At 33.4% G+C, this 11,297-nt stretch overlaps 1 protein-coding gene across 1 annotated transcript; it reads right to left on the minus strand.

The window, feature by feature from the left end:
- Positions 1-3,299: 3,299 nt before the first annotated feature.
- LOC123545578 (uncharacterized) lies at positions 3,300-6,076 on the minus strand. Its single transcript, XM_045331902.2, has 2 exons — positions 5,527-6,076; positions 3,300-4,703 (listed from the first exon to the last, which is right to left on the minus strand). The coding sequence occupies exons 1-2, from the start codon at positions 5,750-5,752 to the stop codon at positions 4,492-4,494; spliced, it is 438 nt and encodes a 145-aa protein (XP_045187837.1). The 5' UTR covers positions 5,753-6,076; the 3' UTR covers positions 3,300-4,491.
- Positions 6,077-11,297: the final 5,221 nt, after the last annotated feature.

The raw sequence follows: 11,297 nt of genomic DNA on the forward strand, positions 1-11,297 counted from the left end.
GGCAGAGGAGGGGTACTGCTGTACGTATTCTAAGCTGTGAAATTTGTTTGAATAAATGCAAATAACACGAAAATGTAACCTACGTTAGAAATAATATGTTTTAAAGCTACATCAACTAGAAAGATAATCTTATTCAATATTTTTTTACAGAAATTACGACAAACAGCAAGATATAAGCTATTTTAAACATCTCTGTTGCCATGGTTACTTTAAAATTTAAGAAAAATAGGGTACCATGTAAAGTGCTTGGTATTTTGCTAATAATATTACCCAAATATTTCATGTTGGTCATTAACAGAATGGCATTGAAGCCGTCGAAAACCCCTAATTTTATACATAGTTGTTTAAATATGAGAGAAAATGCGTTACCATGGAAACACGAGCCCCGCGACATATACATTTTAAGCTTATATTAGAAAGATAACGTGCATACCAGTAAAATTATCAATTATGCAGACTTCTACGGAAATCAATGAAACTAAAATACACTGAAAAGTGTTAAATATCCGTATTTTCCTACTTCTTTCAATATGAAATACCTTTTGGAGGGTCATGTTCTTCAAACCTGGATAAAAATTGAACTTGAAGGGACAGAGACAAACGAAATTGAGATTGTAGCAGTTAAAATTTCATATTACACGAAATACAAAAACATGCTGCGGTTCAACTAATTTGAATTTACCCTTGTATCAAGGTATCCTACCTCCTTAATTATATTTAAGGTGAGTTTCAAAAATTATTTACTGTGTAATGACTTAATTTTAGTACGAGAGTGCATGCACTATGCACAAAAAATAATTCAAAGCGATAATCATGCTACTAAGATGTCAAACAAGTCTTTAGCCATGTGAAAATTTTGATTTTAAAAGCTTACAATACAGGCCATCATCCCGGAATGCTTGAGATATTTTCTAACCTACCAGCTATGTAAGATCGAACGTGATGCTATCAGAATGGTTTCCTGGCTTTTTCCTTTGAACGCGAAGGGAAGGGCCAGATAATCAGTGCTTTATTATACATATATTCATAAACGCTTTACTGAATATCACTGAATGATATGATATATATGATATATGATAAGCACGGTCTGTAAAAGACTAGCTTCGTATGCTCTACATCAACCGATGACATGGTCCTACTTCCGCTCTCCTAAAACGCATTACAGGAACTTTTAATACATAGTTATAGTAATTGTTTGATATGCTTCTATTACGCTGATAAAACAAAAAAAATATTTCTAACTATATAAAATAAAACAAAACAAACATGGTATTTTCGAAGGACCGGATGAAATATACTCATATTGTAAAATGGCAATATGAAATGTCAGAACCCTTCCAAGTACTTCAAAGAGTGAAACAAGGTGGCATGGCGAATACAGATTTTTATAAGGTATACGCGGACCCCTTGTTGAAACGTTTAAAAGAAGCAGACTTGTGCTTATTCAGTGGATACATCAATTATTGCCCCAGTGCATGCGCAGACGACGTTACACTGAATTCTTACGATCATTTTGAAACACAATTGTAGATTTAAATATTGCTGAAAAATTTGCCATCTCAGAAAGAAACAACCAAAACAAAAAAATAATAATAATGTAGAAACACTGCGAAGAATTCTGATACTCAGCTCCGGTTTGATCTATACAACAGTCAAAGAAGCAATGTTCAAACAGCAACGAATCTTAGAGTGAAAGTCCAAGATGATGGCTTCTGGATTGCATAGAACAAATAGTTTAAACTAAGAGACCTCATTTAATCTGTATAACAGTTATGTGCTTCCTATACTTGTGTACAGTCTAGATATTGTTATTCCGAATAAAACACAGTTATCGCGTTAAGAACGTTTTCAAACGAGCTGATGAAACAAATATTGCCTTTAACAATAAATACCAGTACAGGAAGCATTGCATGTGCCATCAGGTGTACTACCGATCGAAGCCAACATTCACATGAGAATTCTGACAAAATCTAATAATGCCCGTTTACAATCTGAACAATCGCTTGAAAGAGACCAGGTAGAAGACAACTATTGAAAGTAGCAGTTGGTTAATGCAAGCTCAAAAGACACAGATTAAATATTTTTAACCACAGGAAAATACACAAAATCCAGACGGAAGCATCAAGTAAGCTTTAAATAGAACTGAGAGTCTACAGCTCTAGATGCTGCTAGTGTATGTAAAAACTAAAGTGTCTGACCCACCACTATCGACCTACAAAAATCCACCCATTGTTGCGTATTCCAATGAAATCTAAAAAAAGTTTGAACAGAATTTCCATCAATTTCAAACTTGCAACTTTGACACACATTTTACAATCAACACGTGTTGCATTCAACCAAAACGAAGTTGATCTGACATATAAGCTTTGCTTCGAAGGTAGTGAAACAATTGAAAACTTTCTACTAAATTGTTCCGTACTGAAGCCACAGAGGACGATATGTTTATTTGAAACAGCTCAAATTCTGGAAAATATTCATTGTATCAAATTTGAACAAACAGAAAGTTGCACATTGTACATTTCTCTTTAATAAAGAACGATATCGTCATGATACGTCATGGGTTGAACAGTTTCAAGAACTAGAGAATTTATGAAGAAGATATATTCATAACATTCATAGTATAAGAAGATATAAATCACTGTCTGCCATTATCCAGAGAAAAAGCAGCATGAGGCAGGGGTCACTACTTCCGGTAATGAGTAGAGCATAAAAACAAACTGTTGTGACGTTTACAGAGAAATAAATGTAAAACATAAGGGTAAATAGTAGTAATACGATTGTGTTGTACATAAATATTTGCTGTACAGTGTTTGATTATATATCAATTTTCGTTGTGTGGTGGCAGATTTATTCGTATGATACATTACGTCACTACGACAGTTCTTCCAGACGGGAGGTATTGATCAGATAATTACAGATTACAGATATAATATTTGGAGTCTGATGCAAAAACGATTTAGAATTAAGTGAGGCCGTGACTTGAAATTCCTCAGCGTATTAGCCTGTTCGACTTGGTGTTTAGTGATGACCTTACCCATTAGCATTGAAACACCATACGAATCTCTGTTCTCGCCAAAGCCATTCCTGTTCCCAAATCCTGTCTCCAAACATTGTTTGTCTCCTAAAATTTAAGGCGCACCAACAAAACACTATGTTTTACGCATGATATATAGGATTCTGTGAAAAAAATATCTAACTAATATACTGACTACGTTCTTTGCAAATGCCGTTTTCCGTCCAAAATACAATGTAAGACAACTTTAACAAAATCTATATATTATTCTGTTAAATTTCACCATAGCAATAAACAAAATACATAATGTGTTTGCATCAAGCGCAATATGGACGATATTTTATACCATTCTATATAAGAACAATTTCTACTTAATTAAACCTTTCTCATATTAGTTCAATAAACAAACCTGTCTATAAAGGCCGCCCTTGGGAGAGCCAAAATGCGGTATTTATTGGGCGGTGGTCTTAATGCTCAGGTTAAAATACAATGTAAATGTTAAAAATGGGAAGTAAAACATGTGGTCTTTAAAGCCAGATGGTCTCTCTTCAGAGGTGATCTTTAACATAGGTTTGACACTGGTTCACTGTTCCAAAAAATGTAAATCAGAAACACGTTCAATAGATATTAACATTGTCAAGTTCCGAAATGAAAATGATAAAGTTTGTCATATGTTGTTGTGTGACCTGCATAGCTCAGCTCTGAAGACGATTATTTCGAAGGGGGTTGTAACTTAAGCCTTGATATTCAACGACTACATCTACTGGGTATGTTACCCACTTCCTGGTAGATGGTTTCAAAAAATGAGTTTTTTTTTTCAAAAACAATAGGTACATTTTATGTGCAGGATACTTAACAATATAGATCCGTAGATTAATTATCTACCAACTCATGTCGGTATTAACTCAAGATAACAACATAGAAGATATATTATAGAGGATATATTCTATACTAATATAGTAACAATAAGCTTTGCATGATAAATAGTTTAAAGGATTATCATTACAGCATCTTCAACATTATGGTTAGATACATTTAACTTGTAATGACATTATATTTGAAAATATGAAAAGCTGGTCCACTATCTTTAAATCGGCGTAGCAAAATATCTAATCAATGGCCATACTTTTATTGATTTAATATAATTTAATTCTTTAGAATTATGACTTTATTGAGCTGAATCGAACCTGCAAGTTTACGTTAATATATGATCACTTGTTACATTAACAAAATGCCATTAGAATCACTATACATAGATATCCTACGTTTCGGTCAATAAAACAAAGACCAGTTTTGTACAAGCATAATCATCTAAATACATATTTAGATGTTTTTTATTTTACTTTACATCTATTTTTGACCATTCTGAAATTTGTGTACAAGTGTAACTACTTCTTTTGATAACAGAAAGGAAACTGACGTTAATAGGTTTAAGCTAAACGGTCGATAACGACACAACGAATATGATTTGAAAAAAATTACACATACTTCCTAAGAAAAGCAACAATGCCATTTATTGCTTTCTCGTTCAAGTCACAATGATAAATTCCTTTGTCTTGAAGAAATGCTATGTCATATATTCCAGCTAATGCTTTAATAGCTGGATCTGTAAAAGCTCGGCTGCTTGGTGTGAATGAAAGAGCATGGACATCCCTGTGATGAAAAACAACCAGGGATGTATGTTGAAACTCTGAAAAAAATAGAGAAAATTGGAGCTCATTTCACAGATAACAAACATCTGTATTTCAAGTTCAAGGCGGACTTTGGATATATCTTGGCATAACCGCATAAGATATTATTTTAGTCACATTTGTAAACAAAATTATGCAGGACTTACAAAGATACACATCGCAAACTTGAACGAGGCCGTAAAATCTTTTTTGGTGTACGGTAACAAAGTTTGGCACAAATGATCACTAGGCCTAAAACAAGTTTATGTGTCTAGAATAAGAACAATATTTATAGGCAAGAGGGCAGGATCTACGTACGAAAACTTCTTATCCTCAAAGCAACCATTTTCATCACATAGCGAGGGTATTCCTAAAGGGATCTTAGATGCCTGCCTGCGTGAGATCAGTTTTCCCTACTTGAGGGACATTAGGGAATGTTAAATTGACCGTTAGCGACGTTTTTTCATCTAAATTGGCCCGAGGATTGGGAAAACAGTTGTCTTGACCAGGCAGACATGAAAGATGATCTTTCTAAAATGATCTTTCTAGCCCTTTACGTTCAAAATAAATCTTGGTTGCAAATAAATTTGGTTATTTCCTGGTATATTTATTTCAGTAAAGGACGTCATAATAGTATCAGTCCTATGTTACTTCACCGAAGTGCACGTTATTTTAGACAAGGGAAAAACAGGAATCCCTGGTGTGTGCTGGGACAACTGTTTACAAGAAAATGCCATCTCGCCAACCAGTATTCTACTAGGTAAAGAAAGAAACAATACAGTATAAAGAACTGAGTTACATTTTATTAAAACTTATCTATATCTTTTCAATATTGATTTTTACCTGTAATGCCCTGGATTGCATTACTCGCATCCGTAGCACATCTAGTACTGTTGATACACAGTACTAGTAATGGTACTTCCGGATTTCTTCTCTTTATGTTGTCAAGTAGTTCGTAGCTGACATTTTTTATCAGGAAATTCAGCCAGTTCTCTAATTCTTTTACAAGAACCATAATGACATCATCCTGGCGTTTACTATATAGCAAAATTGTGCTTTCTGTAAACATACATACGAACCAATATGTCACTGAATGCAAATATTTTTATTTATATGAACACGTCTAAAATGTCATTAATTACCTATTTTATACTTTCAGGAACGTATTGTATTAGGAACTATTTGTTGTCATATAGTTAGAAGTCAGTAGTAGTCAGTATTTAGTTCGCAAGCCGTAACATTAGCATCATAGGTCATATCTTTTGAACTTATCCAGAGTTTTACTAATAATCTCCCTTGTCCTTCAAATGAACCCTTTGCTATATCATCCGCCATCATTGTTATTGTATGAACAGTAAACGTACATTGTCATTCAATAAATACTTTTGTATTTTCAGGTATGATCTGACGTTTTAATGTATATTGTTAGTTATATAAATATATATCCTAAATAACTAAGGCTTCTTTTGGATATATCAGATATGTTTTTAAAGTACATTTGATTACATTCAATTTTGTTTAACACCGTTGAAATATATGTAATGAACCCTTTGTGTCATTTGCCTGCACTGATATTGCAAGAGTGATAAACATACAGTGTCATCCAGTATATAATTATATACAATGCTAATCTCATACAAGAACCCACATAAACCAGAAATCGACGTGACAAGTATTTTCATTTTATATTATTTTGATCTTGGCAGTTGTTTTTTTTTTCTTTTTCTTTTTTTTTTTATAAATAGTCAAACTTAACGTAGGAGTTGCTTTCCTTTACCTTTAGAAATCTCTACATATAGCTAAGGGAGATCACTGCGTAGAAGATTGCGGGAAAGAACTATTATTTTATTAGGCTTAGGACATCGGACATTTTCCTATTCAGATTGCCTGTCAAATAAAGTAAAAACTGACCTAGACCTAGACTTCTAATCTAAGCATAGTAAAGAGAGTTAAAGATAATTTCTTGATATATTCAACTAAATTGTACAAGTTTTTGAGCAAAAAAGAAGACTTTGTAAACATTTCTCATTTCCATTTCTGTTGAAATATGCACATTAATCATATTTACGTTTTAAACACTTTAAACATCGTTTACTCCAGTGAAACAACAAAACATTTCCAATGCCTTTGTAAATGATTATTATATACGTATGCTGCAAAAATTGTACTTTGTCACACGGGGAAAGTGATACAAATTGACAAAAAGAACTACATACAGGGTTTGAGAAAATGAATTTTACATAAAATAGTTTGACACTTATTGCATATCTTTCTTAAACGTTACATATCTACAGATTTATTCGTCTTTTGTAAATATTTTATGTATAGTTAACACTATAATAAATGAATAGTTGGCTTAAATTATCAAGCTTGAAAGCAAACTGATCCTGATTAGAATATCTTATAACTGGTTCAGTCAGGTACGTTGACTCTAGACAACCGAAGTCCGTCGATTGAGTGTCATTAGGATTGAGACAACTGCGTCTGACGCAAGTTATGGACCATGCAAGTGGATAAGACACATACAACTTGATGTATATTTCCTCAACCTAAACATGACAAAGAGATATTATAAATGAAATTATATGGGAATAGTGCTACTGTGGGGCAAACGCCTTTTTTATCCTTTTTGAAAAAAGATATAGTCAAACTTCTTTCTCTTTACCTTTTGTAGGACACAATTTAGTTATGATGTAATCTTTTTGACTTACGTGAAAAATATAGAAACCAGAGAAAATCAACCTTACACAAAGTATATAAAATAAGTGCAAAATAAAAAAGAAAACAAAAATGAGAGTGCAAGATTCGAACCATCACAACTATCACTACAAGATGATTACATGTCTATCCACTCGACCTATTGCGCCATCAAGCCAACTACTGATCTTACTTCCAATATCTTTTGTTTTAGAAAAGATAGCTAAGTACTTATTGTTCATTTACATGTTGCTTAAGGCTTAGGAGTATATCATCAAAAACAGATATATCTGATAAACGAAAACCATCTTTACTAATATTTTATCTGACCATTACATGTTCTGCCGTACTGTTCCGTACACCGGCTACTTAAACTTTTCGGAAAAATTTGTGTCCCTTTGAAAACGAATGTCATTTGTAAAGAAATAAAGATAGGGGTCTCCGTGGCCGAGTGTTTAAGGTCGCTGACTTCAAATCACTTGCCCCTCATCGATGTGGGTTCGAGCCTCACTCGGGGCGTTGAATGTTTCATGTGAGGAAGCCATCCACCTGGCTTACAGAAGGTCGGTAGTTCTATCCAGGTTCCCGCTCGTGATGGAAAAATGCACGGAAGGGGCACCTGGGGTCTTTCTCCACCATTAAAAGCTGGAAAGTCGCCATATGACCTATCATGTGTCGGTGCGACGTTAAATCCAACAGAAAGAAAATAAAGATGAACAATTGTTGAAAACTGTGTTCCACCTTGTTATGTGAAATTTTACAACTCGCACGCTATTGCAAACATCAAAACGAACATATGTAATAGTTCTATGAAAATGGTTAAATTTTAAAGGCGTTTGACTGTCAGGAAGTGGGGCCCATTTAGGAGATCCTTTTCCGGAATTCAATGTTTATATCAATATACTGACACTTGTTTCGTAAAGTAATATACATGTTTTACATGCTGTTCATTTTTTTTTTTGTTAAACAACTCTTTCTTTCTATGATTTGGTGTTGTTTGATTTTTGTTTCCAAAAATGCTAACCCTTAAAATAAAAACAACATAATACTTCAATGTAAAATAGTGAGGCGTGACTTATCGGCTGTCCTCGGTGTTTATCGAAGTATTGTTATGAGCTAAAAGTGCAAGCACGCCTCGACGCATAAAGTTGATCTATACTTATAGACGTATAAATACATTATACAGTTCGATTGCTAGGTCGTACTTGTTTACACGTTTTCAAACCAACATTTCTCTACTTTCAAAATGACCTTTCTACTTCTTGATTATGTTTTGTTTTAGCTTGAGTTCACATTTTTCTTACACGACACCCACTAGAATATGGATTCCTGAGTAAACGCTACACACTTTTATGTTATACTACTAACTAGAACGCGTACTTTGAAGTAGAAGATTAGTAACGGTCGTATAGCGTTAGCCTTACATGTGCGATTCTTTTTATTTCCATTGTCGCGTTGGTTCAAATCATCGTGATTTATACTTTTTTTTAATCTTTGTTTTTTTTATGTTTTAATTACATTATATTTCAAAGACAATTGAAAATATTCAAAATGCAGTAATACAGCACTACGGTATTCAATAACGAACTGAAATATGGAAAAAAAATGATGCTTGAAATAACCTTTAGAACATTTTGTAGTATGAATTTAGCATCCTTCTTATACCGAACAATGTTTTTCTTTGCAACAACAGACGTGGAGGCCTAGGACATGTTGACTACACTAATACTGGCAATATACCAGAGAGGAATATAAACCTGCACGAAATTTCCAAGTGTTTTCGTGACTATGCATTCATATTACGATCTGTTTACACAGACCTAATGGCTGGTCACCTTTAAACAAAGTTAACTTAAAAATATTCATATCTAAATATATCAATATATTCCTGGAAAAATGAATGATTATGGTGGTTACCCTGAAAGAGAAAAAAATTAACCTACCTAGATTTGAACCTACGGCCCGCATAATTCGACATTTCAAACATCAATGCTTAACCACTGAGCTGCCGGGACTGACAGACGTGTTGCAATAAAATATACCTAATATTATTGTTTATGTAAGCTGCTTTACCTATTTTGTTAGTTTTATAAGTCCAGAAAACATAAACAAACGTGACGTCACTCCGAAGTTATCAGACACGGAAATGCGAATTGTAACAATAGATTGTATAGAAAACAAACAATAGGCATTGATCGCTGCATCAGTTATCATGGACACTCGGGTCGAAAGAACTGAAGCACAGTTGTGTGATCAAATGTTTTGTTTCACTTTTTATTTGTTTATTTATTTTTTTTTTTTCAGTTATTTTAGATAAATGTCAATAACACTGATAATATTCATTGTAAATGTTCAAGTATTGCTTTAAAACATTTTATTATAGACAAAAGCGTATGCTTATTTCACAAACAAAAAATACTCATTAAAATTGTTAAAAAAATATGACTCTTTGTCCCAAACTGTTCAAATTTAAAGAAAACCAATATGATATATCATGTTGTGTGTGTGTGTGTGTGTGTGTGTGTGTGACAGTCTTATATATACCCTTTGTCCCAAACTGTTCAAATTTAAAGAAAACGAATATGATATATGTTTTGTTTGTGTGCGTGTGTGTGTGTGTGTGTGTGTGTGTGTGACAGTCTTATATATACTCTTTGTCCCAAACTGTTCAAATTTAAAGAAAACGAATATGATATATGTGACAGTCTTATATATAACTTATTTATGAGCATTTGATGCATTATATAAAATTATCAGCTACTGAAGTCAAGGAATGGCATTGAAACTGATGGTTGGCTATGTGACTGAAATGCAATAAGGATCTTCTTCTTGAAATGTACAATCGTCCGATGGAGTTTCAATGTTCTGGGTCAAGTAGTAGTCAAGTTATTGATTTGTAACTATTTTCCATTTTCAGGTCCAAGTGACCTAGACGTGTTATCGAGTGATTCTAAAAAGAAATAAGGTTTATTTACTTTCTAAGTCCTATCACCCTATGAGGTCTGAAGGTTGTAGGTTATTGATCGGAATTTGTTTTCCATGTTCAGGCCCCTGTGACCTTGACCTTGAAGCGTGTGACCCAAAATTGACAGGAGGTCATCATCTCTGCAGTTAAAGTCATCCGATGAAGTTCCAACATTCTGGGTCAAGTGGTTGTTAACTTATTTATCAGAAATGGCTTTCCACGTTGAGACACCTTTGACATTGACCTCTAATGTAGTGGCCCCTAACTCAATAGAGACGTCTACTCCGTATATAAAATCATCATTTCAAGTTTAAACATTATTATGACTCCTAAATCAATAGGGGGTCATCAGCTGTACGTGTAAATTCATCCTATGATCCCTAAAACAAGAGGGTCATCTACTCCATAAGCCCTACCACCCTGTGAAGTTTGACTTTCTAGATCACATGGTTCTCCAGTTTTGATCAGAAATCAAGTGTGACGGACCAAAATATAATATATGTACATGACAAAGTACACTGAATTGCGTTCCTTGGTAGATTATTTCTATTTAATCCGCAAATTAATTCTAAGAAATGCTCTAAAAGTTCAGATGCAGATTGGTACTTCTTGAAGGAATCTAATTCATACATTATGCTATCATCTTCTGAAATGCTGTGAACGTTTTTTAGTGTCATCCACATACAAATATATTTGCTTTTTTTTTACTATACTTATCGTAACATTATATATATAATATTTATTTTAACACGTTCTTAAATATAAATTTGTATATTATCAAATTATTCCATACAACGACTGATATGTTAACCTGTATTCGTCCTGTATGATTTTATGCAATTACATTTACTAATACACACGCATCGGCACAAAATAGAATTGAAAAAATATATTTTGCTACTAACAGTACTTCTGTAAAAAAATATTTTAAGAAATAAAGATGCTGGAATAA

The sequence above is a fragment of the Mercenaria mercenaria genome, unplaced genomic scaffold, assembly GCF_021730395.1.
Source record: "Mercenaria mercenaria strain notata unplaced genomic scaffold, MADL_Memer_1 contig_2013, whole genome shotgun sequence".
NCBI classification, from domain to species: domain Eukaryota; kingdom Metazoa; phylum Mollusca; class Bivalvia; order Venerida; family Veneridae; genus Mercenaria; species Mercenaria mercenaria.

Coding starts and splice junctions, on each gene's coding strand:
- LOC123545578 (XM_045331902.2), bottom strand. CDS start 5,752: ATGTTTACAGAAAGCACAATTTTGCTATATAGTAAACGCCAGGATGAT. Junction 4,704..5,526: donor TGCAATCCAGGGCATTACAG/GTAAAAATCAAT, acceptor TATTTTTTTCAG/AGTTTCAACATACATCCCTG.